General features: G+C 39.8%; 1 protein-coding gene across 1 annotated transcript in view; it reads right to left on the reverse strand.

The window, feature by feature from the left end:
* NEB (nebulin) overlaps nucleotides 1–21,104 on the reverse strand; it is a 221,607-nt gene that overhangs the window by 158,727 nt on the left and 41,776 nt on the right. Inside the window, exons 26-38 of the mRNA XM_062186689.1 lie at nucleotides 18,193–18,390; nucleotides 16,202–16,309; nucleotides 14,545–14,643; nucleotides 13,680–13,784; nucleotides 13,488–13,595; nucleotides 11,252–11,563; nucleotides 10,940–11,146; nucleotides 8,376–8,480; nucleotides 7,616–7,723; nucleotides 5,793–6,104; nucleotides 4,628–4,834; nucleotides 2,391–2,495; nucleotides 844–951 (exon numbers count right to left, since the gene is read on the reverse strand). Of these exons, the coding sequence (XP_062042673.1) occupies nucleotides 844–951; nucleotides 2,391–2,495; nucleotides 4,628–4,834; nucleotides 5,793–6,104; nucleotides 7,616–7,723; nucleotides 8,376–8,480; nucleotides 10,940–11,146; nucleotides 11,252–11,563; nucleotides 13,488–13,595; nucleotides 13,680–13,784; nucleotides 14,545–14,643; nucleotides 16,202–16,309; nucleotides 18,193–18,390 (2,082 nt within the window). The remainder of the gene's footprint in view (nucleotides 1–843; nucleotides 952–2,390; nucleotides 2,496–4,627; nucleotides 4,835–5,792; nucleotides 6,105–7,615; nucleotides 7,724–8,375; nucleotides 8,481–10,939; nucleotides 11,147–11,251; nucleotides 11,564–13,487; nucleotides 13,596–13,679; nucleotides 13,785–14,544; nucleotides 14,644–16,201; nucleotides 16,310–18,192; nucleotides 18,391–21,104) is intronic.

The raw sequence follows: 21,104 nt of genomic DNA on the forward strand, positions 1-21,104 counted from the left end.
CTTGGTCTCACTCTCTGTCTCTGTGACTCTGTGCCTTTCAAATAAATAAATCTTTTTTAAAAATTCTCTTCTATGGGGCCAGCATAGTGCTGCAGCAGGTTGAGCTGCCACTTGGGATGCTGCTCTGCTTCTAGTCCAACTCCCTACTAATGTGCCTGAGAAGGCAGCAGAACACAGCCCAAGCATGTGGACTTCTACCACCCACATGAGAGACCTGGTTGGAGCTCCTGACTCCTGGATTCAGCCTGGGCCAGCACTGGCCATTGTGGCCATTTGGGAAGTGAACTAGTGGACAGATGAGCTTATGCTCTCTCCCTCTCTGCCTTTCAAATAAATAAATCTTTAAAGAAAATGTAATGTAAAATTCTTTAATGTAAAATTAATGTAAATTCTTTAATGTAAAATTCTCCCTAGTTTTCCATATTTTACCAGAGCTTTTCTTTGTAGAAGTTATAAAATTTAAACTCTATATATTTTAAAAATACTTGGAGACTTTTGTTTGTTTTTTTATTTTGTTTATTTTTAATTTTTTTTTGTTTTGGAGACTTTTTAATTTAGTGATATTTTTGTATGCCAATACTTTTTTTTGATAAAATCCAAATCAAAAGTAGTTTTTAAGTTCATAGCAATTATACTGAGAGTTCCAAATATTATAGTTTTTAAATGATTTTTTGTACACTGTATTGAGTTTTAAAGGCTTTAAGTGAACTTACATTCAAAAAATCCAGTCTTTTCCTATTATAGTTTATTTTTCTGCTTATGTGGATCATATGGTCCTATGCACCATATACATATTTTAAAAGTATACACAGATGTAGTTCACTGCTTTCAAATTAGACTTACGTCACTAGCAATATTCCTTGAACTCTTCGCAGCAACAATGGGAATGGCATCTGGTCTCAAATCATAGCCCTTAGCAAGGGTTTTCTTCCAGTCTGCTTTATAGTGAGCCTTCAAAAACAGGAAATGTTCTTTTATTATTTGACATCATTAAAAAAGAAGGGGCTGGCATTGTGGCACAGTGGGTAAGGCTGCTGCCTGCAATGCTGGCATCCCATATGGGTGCCGGTACAATTCCCAGTTGTTCCACTTCCAAACCAGCTCCCTGCTAACGTGCCTGGGAAAGCAGTGGAAGATGGCCCAAGTCCTTGGGCCCCCGTACCCACATGGGAGACTCAGAAGACACTCCTGGTTCCTGGCTTCAGTCTGGTCCAGCCCAGACCTTTATGACCATTTTGGGAATGAACCAGTGGCTGGGTGGAAGATCTCTTTCCCACTCTGTCTCCCCCTCTCTAACTCTGCCTTTCAAACAAGTAAAAAATAAATCTTTAAAAAAGAGAAAGGAAAAATGATACAAAAAATGTTTCTTATAGAACATGTCATAACATATCCCTCTCTATTAAAACAATGCATAAAATCAGAACTACTGGCTCATCCCTTTGGTATCTATCAGATTCTTTTTAAAAAATATCAGAAAATTGTATATGCAGTATAATATAAACTGAGTGAAAAATGTATATGATTGCATAACAAAGAAACAGAGAGGTAAAGCTTCAAAAGTGAAATAATAAATTTCATTCTTCATAATTTCCTCATTTTTAACTTTTCTATAATACACATTTCTCTAATACACAATTTTTGAAATTTTTTTGTAATGAACATATCAAACCTATAGAAAGATATGAACACCACAATAAAAAAATTTGGATGTGGTATTTACCACCCAGCTTTATTTATCATAATTCTTAAACATTACTTATAAAATTTTTAAAGTGAAACTAATAGCATAAAAATGAGTACCCAAAAATGTATATGTGGGGTCAAAATAGGACCTAAAAATGTTGGGAAGAATGACTAAGTCATCTTTTAAGAATAAACAATTTGATCCAGATTTGATAATGTTTCAAAATTACAATTTAGTACTTTTTAAGGGAATCAATTCACAATCTTGGATTTAAAAATCATCACCAATCGGGTGTCTACACTACCAAAGAGAGATCATTTATACTTAAAAAAACAAGTTTCTGAAGAAAATTATGCTTTTTTGAGAAGTGTTAAAAAACAACAGAAACAAAAAGTTGTGTAAAGCAATAGTTATCCTTACTACTGACAATATTCTCCTGGATTTTCTGATCTTGTTTATCTCATTTTGTTCCACTTTTTACAAAATATGACACAACCTACTGTGACTACAACCCACTAAAAAGTCAGAGCCCACCAGCTGTTCAAGTTTGCATTAAGCAGAATTTTATGGTGGCCGCTCATTTCACGTTGCATCATGAGGGTCTAACAGGGAGACTCACGGGAGCCATCCTCAGTTTGCTCCACTCACACGGGAAGCTGACAGGTGCATGTACACCGCTACAGGCTGGCACTGGCCGGATACTCACATCACTTATGTTGAGGGCGTTGACTCTGGCTTGAATGAATTGAGGCACTTCAGGGTCCATGGTGTACTTGTGTTTCACTTTCTCCCCCTCCACCTTGTAGTTCAACTGTAAACAAAAGAGGCAGCACACCAGTACCGTTAGCTGGCCTAGTGTGAGCTTCATCAAACACCCAGTCCTAGAATAAGGAGGTAATCACTTGAGTTTTCCATATCCCAGTGACACAGGAGGGGCTTCTAGTAAACACAGCCATGTCCTCACTCCACCAGAGTTTGCTGGGCAGCACTGGGGGCCAGGCAGGCTGCTACATTCTGTGAGTGACAGTGAAAAGGGCAGCTCTACCCTCTTGGAGCTTATAGTCAAGGAGAAAGACAAGAAATGTATATGCTACCCACTATTTGTGATGACATTCACGATGTGTTATAAACAGAATAATTGCAGCAGTGAAATAAGTTTGATCACTAGAGGCTCTCTCGAGGGTAACATTTATGTTCAACCTTGGAGAAGTGGGAGAGGTCCAGGCGGGGGTAGAGCCTTCAGGTCCCTGAGGCTGAAAATGATGAGGCTGCCTTGAGGGACTGGAGAGGTGGGAGGGAGGGGGAGGAGAAGGGAGGCAAAATCACTTCCCAATCCCACCACTGGCTGAGCAGAAGGAAAGCAACCCCCACAGCACAGGAGTCTCACAAGTCATGGCCATCAGAGCGCTCCCCCTGACCTGCTCCAAGCACCCGCATCTCCTGCAGCCCCAGCATGGACGCTGCTGCCAGCACACACCAGCGTCCGCCACCGATTCTGTTTGGAGACCACCTCTATGCCCATCACACATGTGCACACAGCGACCCCTGGGGCACTCCGCCAGTTGGTGCTGAGACACCCTGGTTGCCAGATTAACTTCGAGGATGCCTAGATTACAATTGAAACGTTAATTACACTTTTTAAAGTGAAACCCACAGGTTCTAGGATGTCAACGCTGGGCTTCGGGGGAAGATCAGTTCACAAACTTGTGCCTTCTACATGGGGTCAGACTGTGTATTTAGAGGAGGCTGAGGAGAATACTCCCCAAAACAGATCCTCAGACAGGCACCAGGGTGGGGTGCATGATAGTATTCGCTGAACAAACGAATTGATTAGCCAATCCTAAATGGTTGAACATGTAAGCTGTTGGCAATATTTTGGTCTCATAAAGTACTTGGTAATAAGAAAAAATGGGCCACCAGTCATCCATATGAACACAGAAGCCAGGAGGAACTAGGATTGGCAACAGCTGAAAGAAGCATGCCAACATAGTGACAGAGAGCCAGCTAGCAAGTTGACTCAGCAACGCGCTGCATTTGGGATACACGCAGGGAGGGGTCGCTGCTGGCCGCCAAGTTTGCGACTGGAGAAACTGGGTAGATAACTGGTGGCATTCACCGGGATGAGGAGCACTTAATACAGTGAGCGGGCAGTTTTCCTAGCTAACTGAAAAAATGCCATGAGAAGTAACTCCTACCTCAGCATAAAATAAAAGAATTTTGACCGCTTACTACCACTACAATAGAATTAATCTTTAAGCAGGAGAGAAAGAAACTATCCTGAAAAATAAAATCCAGACAATTCTCAAATCTGAGACTAGCAAAGTGCTCCCGTTCTTCTACAATCGGAGGTGAAAAACAGAGGAAGCCTGCCTTCCTTTGCTGTTCTGCTTATTTCTCTCTCTCTGGCAGAGGCATTTCAGCAGAACTCTGAAGCTACCAAATGAGACGAGGCGCTGAGCATCGTCATCAGCCTCTGACTGCGGAAGAAGGGTCTTGTTCTCAGAAATGAGACCTCAGATGGTTGCAAATAAACCACTCCTCTCCTCCCCAGAGACCTTATTCAAAGAGCGCCTCTCAGAACAGGGGTTAGGGACATTCTGCCCATTCCCTGTATCGCCAGGGAGAACTAATGAAATGCAGAGCACTAAATAGCTTGTTTTGCAGTTCAGACAGATGATAACAGTAATAATGTCATTTCACTTGAACAATGGGTAGAGTGTGCTTACAACTCACATTCAGAAAATACAGCAAATTTGAAACCACCTCTCCCTGTTTTCCCTATGTTCAAGTTCCAAGTTGCTTTGAAAGCACAATTTTCTTATACTGGTGAAAGCAGTTCATTTTCTAACATTGATGCATCCTCACGTATTGAATTAGGAAGGTGAGTGGCGTGATCACAAGGGAGTTCTCATGGACAAATCCATTGGAAGGGAAACCACTTACATCACTCAGTTGCTTTGTGTTATGCTGCGCCAAAACCATGCCCATGGAATCAGGCACACTTGTGAACTTGATGGTGTCTGGATGCTGTCGATATTTCTTCTCATTTAATGCATCGCCTGCCTTCTTGACCTTCTCAACCTCCAGAGAACCAATGGGGATCCATCCAATGCCCTTGAAGAAGTTGTTATACTCATCCTTATACACATTCTGTAAAAGAGTAAACTCAATTGAAGAGGTGTGCAAGAGAATATTCAAGGGCTGTTTCTGAGATCAGCAATTCTGTCCAAGGGAAACAATGGGCAACTCTTTTCAGCATGCTTGCACCTGACTGTCTGCCAGAGTTCATTACCTGGACTTTGGGAATAAGAAAAAGGCAGTTCTGTTGTCAGGTGCATTACACAACACAGAAGGGAATTTAGCTCACACATTTCCACAGGTACTGCTTAAAAAAAAAGTGGACTCTTTTGACAATAAATTGGACTTTCCTTTTGATTTCATTGAAGACTCCAAAACTCTGAATTTCACCCATATTGTTCACTTAAAGCTACTCCTGATCTCAGGGGGAGCGATTTTCATTTAGCACCAAATGAATACCATGTCCTCCCTTCAGAGAGGACAATTCTTAGAGAAACCCAGCTCCTGCAGAAGGAAGTGCCCTGAATGCTAAACATCTCCCAGTGCAGTTCCCCATCAATCAGGCTGTGAGCACCAAACCTTTCCTGAACGTTTTAGACGACACATTACTTAGATTTATATGGGTGACAGTGTGACTTGAAGTCACACTGCAAAAGAAAAAAATAAATAAAAACTTCCTGAATTCAGAAAAAAAGGAGTTCTCCTATTTTGCATATATGTTCACATAACTGTCACCATTAAAGCAGCCCCACAAGCAGCACTTATTTCTCCTTGTTGAGAATCAAGGTAGCTTACACAGTTAGTGGAACACGGTTTAATCTTTCATCCATAAATTAATAAAGACAATGTCAGTGATTATGATAAGTACAGCGAGCTTGCCTACCATGCCTTTTGGCCATCTTTCAATAGTGGATGTTTATTCTAATGCACGTTTTTCAACCATCTCACTGCATTCAGAATTCTCATAACACAGAGAGATGATCATCTTTTAAGGACCAACACCTCGGTGCGTTGTGTTATGTGTACTTACATCACTCTGAATTTGATTCACATTCTTCGCGTGCTCGAGACTCACGGCATCAGGAAGGTATGTGTAGTGATGGATTGGCTGTTTGTAGTTGACATTGGTGGCCACATCCTGGGCCATCTTTGCAGCTGTAATGCTAACCATGTCTCTGGGGGTATGGTAGCTGGTTTTGGTGTTCTCATAGTTCTTTTTGTATTCACGATCGGACTGCATCTTTGCCACATTCATGTAATGGACCAGCTTGGGATCATCCTGGAGGCTTCTGAAACCCACGTGCTTTCCTTTTGCCTTCTCATAAGCTTCCTTGTATTTATACTGCAGAGACAGAATCCTGTGAGCAAAGCCCTCGCCACTGCTAACATTGAGAGCAACAATTCTATTAACGCAGAAAGGTTCTCAGAACTACTGTGACTTTCTAAAAGAGTATACCAGAAATGCAAACCATGTCCCCTTCCAGAAAGCATGGAGTGAAAATATTTATTTCAAACACTGCTGGGTTTCATTGAAGTATCCTAATAAATACTAGGCCAGTTTCTTTTCTTTGCTGAGTCCTACAGATGATTTATTTGTGCAACTTAAAATCAACTAAATTTTACCACTTAATATGAACATAGCACACACCAAATATAAGATCTGTTTTTCTTGGTGTCATAAGGATATGACTTTTCCTAATCCCATGTGTAATTTCCTATCAACTAACTAGCTGAGCCTTCACCCATCCCAGGTTTCAGCAGCTGCTCTCCAAGCTTCCTGCTGGAGCACCTGCAACCAAGTTAAGAAGCAAGAGCAAGGGCAGGGACTGCTCTGGGCTTTCTTGTCAGTAAAAACAGAACCACAAAAGCTCTGCTGTCCAATATCTTGCAGTGCTGGATCAGGAATGAAAAGACTGAGCTACCCTGCAGTAGGCCAATACTTCAGTTTTTATGCAAGAAAATTTAAGTGTACTTAAACCCTGCAAGACACTCAGCTTGCGTAGTTGAAGCATCAATTCATGAACAGGGATTTAACAATTGAAAGGATTATCAATCAATTTCTAGGCACGATAGAAAGAACACTGTGTAAGCGCTTTAAAAAAGGGATTAACTATTCTTTCACTTTCTCCTTAAATGAGTGTTTTGCATAGTAACATACATTACATGCAAACCTCTGAGGAAGACTTCAGTACTATCCCGAGAAGGAAAACTGTAGAATTCTTAACACGCTTATCTCCAATGTGGTCTGAAGACATGGTTAGTTGATTTTTCACTTTTCTCAAACCAAGATTGTAGCCCCCTGGAGTAGTATGTAACTAAGAACTCTGCAAAGCATGCATGCTTTTTCAAATTTTTTTTTCAAAGATAAGAAGTGTAAGTGCACCTTTTTTTTTTTTTAAATCACAGATGAAATGGGCATCAATTTACAGGAATCAAAATTCTATTTTTAACATAGATTTTTCCCACTTGGTTTATAATAATTTGCACACTTTGTAGAACATCTTTCCAATTGTCTTAATATAATTATAACAGAGGCAGTCATTTGAATCTAATGTGTTAGTGTCAGGGTGTTGGCACTGCAAATAAATGTGGGCTGTCAGGGAAATGTGTCAGTGAAGGTAATTTGGGCTATGAATCAAGAGAGAAAGCCGCTGTCAGATTTATGACAGCTCTACCAAGTGGGGTCAACTGAAAAGAATCACAGAAATTTGAAAGAGTGACAGGTTTTCAAAACAATAATGCATGGAGAATTGGAATGCCATTAATTCAATCAGGCATCAATTTGAACAAGCACATATTTGATTACTTTTTAAAAAGGCAATCACCCAGATTTCACCTAAAATGTTTACTCACGTCGCTGGCAATGTTTCTTGATGACTTGGCCGCAGTGATGGGAATAGCATCGCCCAGCACATTGTTGCCCTTGGCTATTAAATCATGCCAGTCCCGTTTGTAGCAGACCTGGGATGGAAAAACCAAAACTGTGTCAGCATGTTGGGTACTGATCAGAAAAAGTGATTCCTCGACTGCTGGGATTAATTCCTTCTTTTCCAGATATAAGCTGAAGAAATCCCCTCTGGCACATGCTATTCTAGGAAATCACATTAGCAAACTCGTACTATGTACATCACATGCAATGACTGGACTCTGCACTGACTGTTCACCCAAATCTGGTTCGGGTACATACTGAAGGTAGATACTGAAGAGGGCCAACTAGAGAAAATAAAGTTATTCAGTCTTGTGAAAGGAAAGTCAGGAGAGAACCTGGTGGTCACCTTTAAATTTTTAGGTCTGTTTAAAAAAGGAAAAATGAAGAGAATTTCATTTATTTTTACTTTTCTGGAGGATAATAACCACCCCCATGTGCAAAACTAGGAAAACTTAGTATAAGTATTAGCAGAAGAGATGGTGAGCTCAACATAAAGAATACTGTTCCTTTTAGAGCTGTCCTATGCTTCAAAGGGCCGAAGAGGTGAAGAACCATCCTCATGGGATACTGGCGATGGGGGGCTATGCAAGAAGTTGAGCACAATAATTGTGAAGGCACCATCCTACTCTAGGCATCCATTCTGTTATGTCACGTCTGGATTCCCCACAGCATCAGAAGACTTACATCACTTAAATTGTAAGCATTGCACTTGGCCTGGAGGAACTGAGGAAGATCAGGACTCATGGTATATTTGTGTTTTACATCTTCTCCTTTAGCTTTGTACAAGATCTGCAACACACAGTCACAAACATAAAGCTCATTACAAAGAGTACAAACAGAAAAATTCATTGATTGCCCGCTTATAGGAATTACTCCTAGCATAATGCCCCACTGTCTCAATTGCTAAAAACCATCAAAGGCATCCCTCCTCTTTTTTTTTTTTTTTTTTAATTAAAGAGCATTTTTCTTATCTTCACTAAGACCTGAGAACTTTGTGTGTTAAAAAAAGAGAGTAAACATCCTTAAGAAAATAGAAATCTTTGACTCCTGGAGATGAACAGAAAGTACCTTCAAAGGTGAAATCCCAATATGAGTAACAGGAGTCACTGAAGCCAGACCAATTCAAGCCTAGAGTTGACCCTGCTAAAAGTTTTAGGCATTTTTGTTTATTTGGTTGGTTGGTTGTACTCCTTTTGTTTTGCTTTTCATTTATTTATTTAGATTATGTGTATAATCTAGTCAGAAATTTCATAGTCAGAAAATAGAATGAGTTTTTAATTTCTACTAAAAACTGCCCAATTATAATTGTATCAGTAAAAGCCTACAATATTTTTATGCCTTATCCATACATTAACCAAGTATATTTAAAACGTTTACCATTTTATGTTGACTTTATTTTCTTATTTTTGACAATTACATTTACTTTTCATTGAACATCAAAGTATATGACATAGAAATCTTATCTTCCTCTTGGTAATGGAAAAATTGCTTAATTTAAAAACTAAGATAGAGGGCCGGCACCGTGGCACAGTGGGTTAAAGTCCTGTTCTGAGGCGCCGGCATCCCATATGGACACCGATTCTAGTCCCAGCTGCTTCTTTTCCAATCCAGCTCTCTGCTGTGGCCTGGGAAAGCAGTAAAAATGGCCCAAGTCCTTAGGCCCCTGCACCAATGTGGGAGACCAGGAAGAAGATCCTGGCTCCTGCCTTTGGATTGGCGCAGCTCTGGCTGTTCCAGCAGATGGAAGACCTCTCTCTCTCTCTCTCTCTCTCTCTCTCTCTCTCTCTACCTCTCTGTAACTCTCTCTTTCAAATAAATAAAATAAATCTTTAAAAAAAATAAAATGGAACCAGAATCACAGACTTTCAATCTGTTAATTATCCATCACATGTATTCTGATTTCCTAAGCATGTCCATGTAGAATATTCTATGTAAAATGTTGTATAGGTTTCACAAGCACAGTATAAAGATCTAGTAACTAATTAATATTTGAATACTAAATAATTTCTGGTAGGAATCCAAGAGTTCTCTTTCATTCCTCAATGACTTTAGAAACCATATCTAAGCATTCACAGAATTTCATGGGTTCTACTTTCTAAATATCTCTTTGTTTTTCATTGCTATTGCTTTAGTTTAAGTTCAGTGGAGCCTTCCTTGGGGTATCTACAACAGTTTTCTGGTTCACTTTCTCGTCTCTTGTCCCTCGCCTCCATACATGGTCTTCATGCTTTTTACCAGAGCTATATTTTACAACACAGACCTGATAATGTGACTCCATGGATTAAAAACCTTCAACATCTCCATTACTTAACCCATAGTGTCCAGACTCTACAAGTTAGCATACAAGACCCTCAACAACTAGGCAAAAACAAAAACAAAAACACTCCTGAACTCATTCTTCTCTGTTGTCACATTGTTCCTTTCGCCAGGAATGTGCCACTCCCTTATTGGCCAGGCAGCTCTCACTCCCTGTGCTCCCTTTCAAATGGCGCATTCTTCTCTCTGGAGAGCAACAGTCTGTCTACATTACATCTTGGTCTTAAGCGCGTGTCCTACACTGTTAATTCTTAGGCCCCTTTATCCTTGTCTATTTCATGTTTATACCACCAACACACCATGTAGTGCCGGGCACATGGGAGCTCTTCAAAAACATCAGTAACTAAATTAATCAGTGCTTTGGATGTTCCTTATACACCCAACTTTCCTTTAGAAACTTTGACTTCAGACAAAGCACAAATGCTGCTCATGGACATGCAGGCAAACAATACTAATTCCCACTAGTCTAAAAGTCTCCTTGTCTGTGCTGAACTCTGTGAGGAAAAACCATATATTCACTTGTATTATTTCTCTGTGTTACTGCTTTACATGTGAAAAATAAATGACAATTTAATATAGAATTTAATATGATTAATTAGCCACAAAAAGTGTCTGAAATTTAAGCTGAAGTTCTGTGGGTATGTTTATGTAATACTAGAATAGAAATTCTTAGACTGTGTCAAATTTATCCAATATCACAGTATATTACAGGCAATTAAAAAAGTTTTAAAAATTAAAAAGCAAGATAAAAGGAAAAGACAATGTTAGTGCTCAAACTAAAAATAACTATAATTTTAAAATTAAATATTCAAACTAATAAAGGTAAAATGAAAAGATATGGGCTCAGAAGAATAAAAATGCTGAGCTGATATTTACTTTAAAAAATTAAAAAAAGCTGCCCTCGCCACCCCCACCCCTTGGGTCGCACTCACATCACTGATTTGCTGTGTGTTCTGTTTTGCCTGGACCATAACTGGGGAGTCCACAATGCTGGTAAATTTGAGGGTGTCCGGATGCTGTCTGTACTTCTTTTCATTCAGGGCATCGCCCGCCTTTTTAACTTTCTCCACATCGAGGCTGCCAATAGGTATCCAGCCGATGCCTTTCATCCAGGTGTTGTAGTCTTCCTTATAGACATTCTACAGCAAGAGCAGAACAGAGGAGTGAGGGCCCCAGGCAGTGCTTTCTTTCATGACAGGCTGAGAACTTACAGGGGGATTTGCTGGGAGGTGACTGGCACTCACATCACTCTGTATATGCATCATGTTTTTGGACAGCTCCAGGTCCATGGCATCAGGCAGGTAGGTGTAATGATGGAGAGAATGCTTATAGTTGACATTGCTGGCAACATCTTGAGCTTTCTTCGCTGCCACGATGTTGAACATATCATGGGGTGTATTGTATTTGGTCTTTGTCTTCTCGTAATCTTTTTTGTACTCCCGGTCTGATTGTATCTTGGCCACATTCATATAATGAACCAGTTTAGGATCATCCTGGAGGCTTTGGAAGCCAACCATTTTCCCCTTAGCTTTCTCATAATCTTTTTTGTATTGAACCTATTGGAAACAAAGGTGGACATCTTTTTAAATGTACTTTTGAAGATTTTACTGAACAAGGGGCCACATTTGAAGTACTTGAATATAGCAGATATTTCTTGACTTCAATAACCAAACAATTAGTTATTCACCTGTAAATACAGTTGCCCCTCAGTATTCATGGGAAATTAATTCCAGGACCTTCCCAGGACACCAAAATCTGTGGATGCTCATGTCTCTTATATAAAATGGCACAGTATTTACAAACAACCTATGTGATCCTCCCACATACTTTACTTCTAGATTCCTTATAATACCTAATACAGTGTAAAAAGCTATTTTAGTTGTGATGCTATACTGTTTAGGGAATAATGACAAAAAAATTTCTGTACATGTTTAGTATAGAGGCAATTTTTAAAAAATGTTTTTTATATTCAGGTGAATTTTCAGAGGCAGAACCAGCAGAAACAAAAGCCAACTGTACATTTAAATATAATCTGGTAAGATAAAATGCTATGTAGAATTCATTTGGATTGTCTGTAGCTGCTTCTGCCCACCCAAGCAAGGTTGAGATGGAGACATTAGCATAGCTCCTAACAGTGACAATATAAAACTCTCTTTTGTTTATTTTCACCTAGACACTGGTGGAAAACGTGGAAATAGAAATGTTTCATAATCTCTGGAAGAGCTCTAAGTAACTGGCTATTTGATTAGTTACAGGATTTTACTACTAGAACTGGGTATTCAAGGGACACTCGGAGCCAGAAATGGGAAAACCTTAATTTGAACTGCATAATAAAATGGGGGTGGGTGGGTGTTGAGCTTCCTTGGTGAGAACAAGAGAGGACCTTGGGAATCAGAAACTGATGTGAAGAAAAGTTTGTGGAGTGTCGGGTGGTAGGTAGCTAGAAGAGAGCACTGAGAAAGGGAGTCCATGAGAAATTCTGGATGGGGGGGCTCTTCAGGACGAGGACATGTGGTATTCAATTGCAGTGTATTTACATTTGTGCAATGTAAACTTCATTTCAGACAACCAGCAAAGTGTTGCTTGGGATTTTCTGGGAGATCAAAAGAAAGGGCTGTGTTTTATATCAGGGTCAGGCAGAGCAGAAAGAAGTAGATCCATAGGAGGAGGGCCCAGGAGAACACAAGGAAAACTACAGTATGCAAACCAGAAACCAGAGGTGGTCAGAGGAAACAAAAAGTTCAGGTACTGGCAGAGGTGGTGGTGGGATTTCACTTCCTACAGGCCAACAAGTGGGAGCTTGAGCCATTGTATTTGAATCTCACAGAGCAAAGTGATTTCAGTGCACATTTAGGTTAATGTGAAATAGAATAAGAAAGAAAATCGTTAACTTGAAAGGAAGCTACTGTCTACTAGTGGCTGTGAAACTTGTGCCAATTCACCAGTCTGTAAAAGTAATCAAGGAAAGTGAAGAAAGGGAAAGGGGAAATTCTCACAGATTCAGGAAGTTCTGAGATGCAATTTCACCATCAGGAGCCGACCGTGACTTTAGTAGGTCATTTCTTTATTTTCACAAGTAATGTGGATTTGTGAGGCCACATAGATGAGAATTTTAAATTAAGGGATATAGTTCGAACTCATCAATGAAAGGTTATAAGAGGGATCTTCACAAGTATATGCAAAAATGCATAATTTGAAAAAACTCTACATGGTCTTAGATTTTTTTTTTTTCACCAAAAATAAACTTCTCTTTTAATTCTGTTTTTCACATACTATCTGAAGTACACTTGCACAAATTCTTTTCCCTGAGGAAAATTCAGATCTGTTTAGGGATCTTTCATTCCTGAATAGTTCTCAACCAGACTTGCTTCCAGTAGGGGACCGCAGTAGATACGGCAACTTTGGAGCAATCCATCAGTCCCCAAGGCCACTCGCCCATGCTTCCTAATCCCCTGGGTGTGATGCCATGGGAGGACTTACATCACTCGCAGCCTGCCTGGCAGCTTTGGCAGCTTTGATGGGAATTGCATCGGTTCTCAGGTCATATCCCTTCTTGCTTAAATCCTTTAAGTCTGCCTTGTATATATTCTGGAAGAAAAACATCATGTAACTGAGAGGCCCGGGGTGGTAAAGGCTGAACATGTACACCAGGGTCGGAGTCTACACACGCACCTCACTGATATTGTAGGCATTGACTTTTGCCTGAATGAATTGTGGCAGGTCCGCTGGCAGATTGTACTTGTGAAGGATTTCCTCCCCTTTGGCTTTGTAAGCGATCTGGAAGAGGGGGGAATACATACATAAAACATTTAATGTCACAGGAACAATATTGGGGTGAGTCATATTGCACACAGGTGGCTTTGGAGAAGACATTGTCGGTACCATCCCCACTCATCTGCAAATATCCACAGCCTTCAAGGCAGTTACATAGGGTCTTGTTGTAGTGCTGGTTCAGTCTCAGTAAAGATCCCTGGGTATGTGGAGTAGGAAGTGCTTGGCCTAAATGAGGGCACCTGGTGGAAACTAACTCAAGGAGGTAAGTCAACCAACATGTTAGCCTGCACACACTTTCCTGAGTACAGGAAAGGCTAAATCAGGTGGAATCCACCAACCACTTTTGCTATATTTTATGGACAATTAAAGGGACTTTGGGTGGTTTTGACTATATATGACTTTTGTCTTAGCTCTGACTTAAACGGTAAATTTTTCATTTGATGTAGTATTTCTATGTATGCATTCTTCCTGGTCTCTCCAAGAAATAGGCTTGTAGCTTTTCTTCTCACTTGGAGAAGTCTCTCTCACATTTTCCATGGAACGTAGTGTCAAATGGCCCAAAGAACAGACAAGTACAATATATGTGACACTCTGAAGACACAAACAAGGTGTGCTGTGTTAATAAACAGCCCAGAAGGATGCAGCTACTCCCGTAATCGAGGCTCTTCAGCTGCACAACAGCTGCAGGTGATCTGTCATTTGAAATACAAATGTATTGGCATGAGTAAGCATTAATCACAATATCACTAGGATTAACACTTACATCACTCCTCTGGGCCTGGTTAATCTTAGACTGCACTATGATCGGGGCGTCTTCGATTGAGGTGAACTTTAGCGTGTCTGGATGTTGGCGGTATTTTTTCTGTTTGGTGAATCAAAAAGAGAAAACACATCAGTTTTTGCTAAAGGCTAGTACGTCAAAATCCTTGCTCTTAATTGAGAAAGATGGATTTTTTTTTCTGATACTAAGATATAAAAATACTAGATTCTTTGCTGGTTTTGGGAAAAATGAATACAAGACATTTTTTTTTAAGGCACTGTTTTAAAAATCAGTTTAACTTTGGATGGTCTGGGGTACAGGGCAATACAACCCAGGAGCCAGACTTCTACTACTCCCTTCAATCTGAGGTTCCAGAGTGCACTAGTGATTGACAAAAGCCGGTAGGGAGATTGGGCTGTCTTTCACGACACCAGCAAGTTCTCAGGAATCTCTTTCTTCCTGTCACTCTGTCAGCGATTGAAGCCTCTAAGACAACAGTTATTGGTTATTATCAAGAGTCAGAGGACATCTGTGTTGTAAGCTGTGAGGTGGGAGTTACACAGACTGCCACTGAAGTGCTGAAGAGGCACAGGAGGGGAGGCACACTGGGGAGGTGTCCCAACATGGAGCCGGCAACTTCTAGCTACTCTTATTCTTACATTCTTCCCTTTCAATTTTCCCTATCCCCTTCCTTTGTGAAATTACACATGCCACTTTTGCAGGTTTTCAACTTCAGACTTCTGAAAACCACCAACCCACAAGAACTTTCCATAAAAGATCTGAATGAATAAGACGGATTTTGTCAAAAATGAGCAGAAGCACCACATAACAACAGAAGCTCGAGGGTGGAAGACAACCTCCACTGACACCTCTGCCCTGGATGGTGTTCACCTAACAACAGGGGCAAATGTCAGCTGTGGGCAGGGGCAGGGCAGACGAACCTGGGGTTTCAGAACCTCAAGACCATCACTGCTTTTTCTTAGATTGAATAATAATGTATACAATACTTTAAAACCGTTAGAATTTGACATAGGATAAAGTTCTCCAAAGAAGATTCTTCTAACTGTTGCATTATTATAACCACTCAAAATTGGAACTAATTTACATTTCCACTAACCAGTAAAGAGATAATCAAAATATGGTCTATCCATATAAAGGAATAATAAAAAGGAATGAACTATAAGCACATGAAGAAAAAACATAGGAAGAAAAAACATGCAAAGTGAAAACAAGTCAGATACAAAAGGAATTTCTAGAAAAGGTAAAAATTTAGAGACAGAAAGCAGATCACTGGTTGCCTGGGGTTCAAGATGGGGACAGGAAATTTGGAAGGAAATTTTGAGTTTTTAGCAGCATTTAAAAATTTAGTTGTGATGATGACTGCAAAATTACATGGATTGATTAAAATGTATCAAGGTATACATTTCATATTTTATGAAATGTGAATTATACCTCCAGAGTGTTTCATGAATGACCAACATAAAGGATTTTGATGAGGGACAAGGGCGTGTTGTTCTACATGGCTCATCCATGCATGTAGTAAGCGTTTTCCCTCAGCAACAGTGATCACAACATGAAGCAGTAAGAGAGGCACTTTGCATGGCACAGGGGTTCTTAGCATGACCCCCATGTGACTCTCTGACACACCCAGCAGCTTTACCTCATTAAGGATGTCTGAAGCTCGCTTTGCCTTTTCCATTTCTAAGGACCCAAAAGGCACCCAGCCACAGCCTTTCATCCAGCTGTTGTAGTCAGCTTTGTATTCAACCTAAAACACCAGGAGAAAGATTACATTGGTCTGCTTGCTGTCATCCTTATTACATGATATCATTAACCTTCTACCCAAAATGATGCATGTTTTTGTATTTTTCTCACCAGCTTTCCTCCTCAATACATGAAGTTTTTAAACATTTCTTTGGTAAGAGTTTAACAGTTTTTGTTTTCTTCTAACTGGCATATGTTCCATTTCATCCTTATTGCCAATTTAATGGAAATATGTGGAAGCCTAATTTCAGTTTGGAAAATATTCAGTTAGATTCCAAATAAAGTGAAATTGTTATGTTTAAATAATTAAATGTGAGATGATTGCTCCCTGGTACCCTAAGTATTATGTTTCTATGGTCAAATTAGGACTTATGGCCACACTGAAGGCTTTGTTCATTTTCTAATGAGACTTCATAGTAGTTATTTGTGCTAAGTGTTCACACACATTGCCCTTTCTGTGTACTGGTCAACTTAAGAGTGTTTCTCTATTGGCTAATGTACAACTTTTAATAGTTTTAACTACTAAATTACTTAAGGGAGCAGTTATTATTTGGAACTAGTCTTATTTGGGAGACAGATCTGTAACACTACTAAGATAATGAGCTACTCTTACTGTCTGGCCATAGGTAGTACCTGACATGTATACTCTAGATAGAAGAAAGCATTTGTCATCATTTTGTGAAGCTTACAATCCCTTTGGGATAAGAAATATAAAAAAATTAAATCAATCACAAATAAGCTAACAATGCATAAAATAGAATTATTAGTGGGGAGATGTAAAACTGTGCAGCTGGGATGTAAAACAGTAGGGTGGTATCTCAAAAAATTAAACTAGAATGGCCATATAATCCAACAATTCAACTTCTGGGATAAAAGAACTGAAAACTAGATCTTGAAGAGGCATTCATAGACCTACGTTCACAGCAGCATTATTTCGCATAGCTAAAATGTAGAAGCAATCCAAATGCCTCCCAGCAGATGGATAAGCAAAATGTAGTATATACACACAATGGAATATTATCCAGCATTGAAAAGGAAGACAATTTTGACACATGCAACAACATGGATAAATCTTGAGGAGATTATGCTAAGTGAAATAAGACAGTCATAAAAGGACAAAAATCATGCATGGTTCCATATATGTGAGCTATCTAAGTAGTTAAAATCAAAGACAGCAGAATAGCAGTCACCATGCTAGGGTAAGGAGGAAATGAGGGATTATTGTTTAATGAATATAGAGAATCAGTTTTGCAAGATGAAAAGGTTTTGGGGATTGGTTGTAGAGCAATGTGAATATATTTAATACTACTAAACTATACCATTAAAAATGATCAAGATGGTAAATTTACGATATGTGTATTTTACTACACTGAAAACACCAGACTTTTTAGTATAAAGTATTCAACAGCGCAGCTCAGCCCGTTTTTCTAAAGTTTAGGTCAGCAGAAGAAGCCATTATAAAGATCTTTGCTTTCGATGATATTTTCCTTTTCATGCAAAATAGAAGTTTTGGTATAAAGCTATTGATAATGATGGCAGTGATAACAACAGTGAAGGTTTATTGAGAATTCAGCAGGGCCTGGTGCCAAATTAAGTATTTTACATGCATTTAAATCCTTGCAATAATTCTTTTTGTTTTCTCCCAGTTGTACAGAGGAGGATTCTAGACTGAGCAGTGCTGGTAACGTTCCCAGAGCGAAACAGTGGTGAGTGCAGGCCAGTCCCGAGTCTTGTAACCTTGAAGGGCATGCTTCTCTAGGACCGCGGGCTTAATATTCCCAACACAGAGGACAAGGCAGAGACCCCCCAGAAGCACTAAAAATATCACCCAGTTGAGGAGTCCTTTTCTGTTGTCACCTTCCAAAGAGGGAAAACCTAGTTACTCACATCACTCTGCAGTGCATAGGCCTTCTTGGCCAGGTCCACATTGACGCTGTCGGGAGGGTAGCTGTAATTGTGTAAGATATGCTTATAGTCCACATCACTGGCAATCTCCTGAGATTTCTTGGCTTGAGTGACTTGGAGCATATCAAGAGGCGCTGTGTAGATGGTTTTTGATTTTTCATAGTCTTTACGATATTCACGCTGTGAATAAGAATGATCACTTATTACCATAAATCCTCAATACATTTCTAGAATCACAGATATCTCTTATAAGCAGCACATACTGGTTAGAGAAACATCTGAATTACAGTTATTCTGCTCCTAAATTTATTCACATGTCATGCCTTGTTGAAATTCCCTGGAAAATTGTATAGGGGCAAATCTCTTTTTAGATCAAAGAGCAACTCTTGAGAGTCACAGCTGACACCTGGAATGGGCCCAGCTTCAGCTTCAGGCAGGAATTATTTTATTCTAAAACAGGATTTCTCAGGGACCACTAACAAGCATTACTCCTATTAATGTAGCCCAAACTTTGAAGAGTTTGCCAGTAAAGAAACATTTTTTTTTAACTAATGAAAAAAAGTCACATGGTAGTCATTTCACTTCATAGCTAGGATTTTATAAAATGATGGCTCTCTAGAGTCAGTTTTAAAGGGAAAGTTGTTGGTTTTCCAACCTATTACATTCCTAACATTTGAGAAACCCCACTGAGAATTGCAAAGGTTTTCTTGTACCAAGTTTAATTTTAGTAACAATTTAAAAGAAGCTTCAGATTGTAGCAGTTAAAAGACCTCAAAGGAGAAAAGGTTGTGAAATTGAGCCATTAAAGTAACCTTGGCCCTTACGGGCAGTGTTCTCTTAAAGCAAATGGCTGCCCAGCCTCAGGAGGCAACTTCATCGGCAGATTTTCTGCATGGTTGGGAGGGCTGCTAATTAGGTCAAATTCCCAGCTTCATCACATCCACTCACCAGTTACCTTAACAGAAAGAAAAATTCTGACCCACTGTCTTAGAATAATTCTACACCCATCCTGTCACTGTACAATCACACATGCACCAAAGACAATGACCCATCTAGCAAGTACTGATGTGATTTACACACCTTCTGTAGCGATTTTCTTAGGGAACTTGATCTTCCTTCTCCTATTTTATAGGCAATTACTTCCACTGAATAAATTTATCACTTCATTGTAAAATCTAGACCTTGGCTTTATGACAATAAAATATGAAAGCTTTCTAAGGATATACAAGACAATTTAAAAACAGTTTGTCTTTATGAGAGAGAAATTGATGAAACAGAACAGTCATTGGTGTGCAGAAATGTTTTTGACTAAATTGGTTCAACTCCTTTGTTCATGTTCATGCCAACTCATGCATACCAGCCCATATAAAATATTGTGGATGATTCAAACAGCTTTAAAAACCATTTTTAAAGTCTATGCATGGGGTTATAACTGTGGTGTAGTGGGATAAGCCTCTGCCTGTGGCATATGGGCACCAATTCATGTCCTGGCTGCTCCACTTCCCATCCAGCTCTCTGCTATGGCCTAGGAAAGCAATTGAAGATGGCCCAAGTGCGTGGGCCCCTGCACCTGTGTGGGAGACCTGGAAGAAACTCCAGCTCCTGGCTCTGGATGTTGCAGCCATCTGGGAAGTGAAGCAGGAGATGGAAGACCTGTTTCTCTGTCTCTCCCTCTCTCTGTAACTCTGCCTTTCAAATAAATAAATAAAATCTTTTTAAAAAAGGTCTATGAATGTTCTATACCTGCAGTTTAGCACTTAGCTTTCATTTGGCTTCTAAAAATCAATCAGCAGAGATTTTTTATTTATTATGTGCCTAGTGTTCTAATGGATTAAGTGATAGGATGAAAAAAATAAAATGACCAAGGCCAAAAAAAGTAAAATGATCTTTACCCACTGTGGCATAGTGGGTAAAGACACCACCTGCAGTGCAAGTATCCCATATGGGCGCTGGTTTGAGTCCCAGCTGCTCCATTTCTCTACTATGGCCTGGGAAAGCAGTAGAGGATGGCCCAAGTCCTTGGGCCCCTGCACCCACGTAGGAGACCAGAAGAAGCTTGTGGCTCCTGGCTTCTAATCTGCGCACTCTGGCCATTGTAGCCATCTGGGCAGTGAACCAGCAAATTGAAGACCTCTCTCTCCCTACCTCTGCCTCTCTGTAACTCTGCCTTTCAAATAATTAAATGAAATTTTTTTTAAAAAGTGGAAACCTAAATTTAAAAAATAAAATAATAAAATGATTAAGATATAGGTATTGTCCATAGGGAGTATAACTTTCTTGAGTTGACAAGGGAAAAGCAAACAAGATAGTATTAAGCATGTGACCACTATTTACTGACATAATTTAATGTGAAGTGATTAAAGAAAAGTACTGAATTGGATGTTTTAAAGTGCTGCAAAACAACATAGTAAATGCAAAATGAGTTTTTAAAAGGCATTACAAATCATATGAACACAGTTAAAAAAAAATTTTTTTTTGGACAGGCAGAGTTAGAGAGAGAGAGAGAGAAAGGTCTTCCTTTGCCGTTGGTTCACCCCCCCAGATGGCCGCTAAGGCCAGCGCGCTGCACCGATCCAAAGCCAGGAGCCAGGTGCTTCCTCCTGGTCTCCCATGCGGGTGCAGGGCCCAAGCACTTGGGCCATCCTCCACTGCACTCCCTGGCCACAGCAGAGAGCTGGACTGGAAGAGGAGCAACTGGGACAGAATCTGGCGCCCCGACCGGACTAGAACCCAGTGTGCCGGCGCTGCAAGGCGGAGGATTAGCCTAGTGAGCCACGGCGCTGGCCCACAGTTAAAATTAAATGATCCAAAAACCCTTCCTCTTTCATCATGAACAATGAATACAAGAGATCTTCAAAAAGTTTTTGGAAGTGCTTATTATGAAAATCTATGCA

The sequence above is a fragment of the Lepus europaeus genome, chromosome 1 (genome assembly GCF_033115175.1).
Source record: "Lepus europaeus isolate LE1 chromosome 1, mLepTim1.pri, whole genome shotgun sequence".
Taxonomy (NCBI): Eukaryota; Metazoa; Chordata; class Mammalia; order Lagomorpha; family Leporidae; genus Lepus; species Lepus europaeus.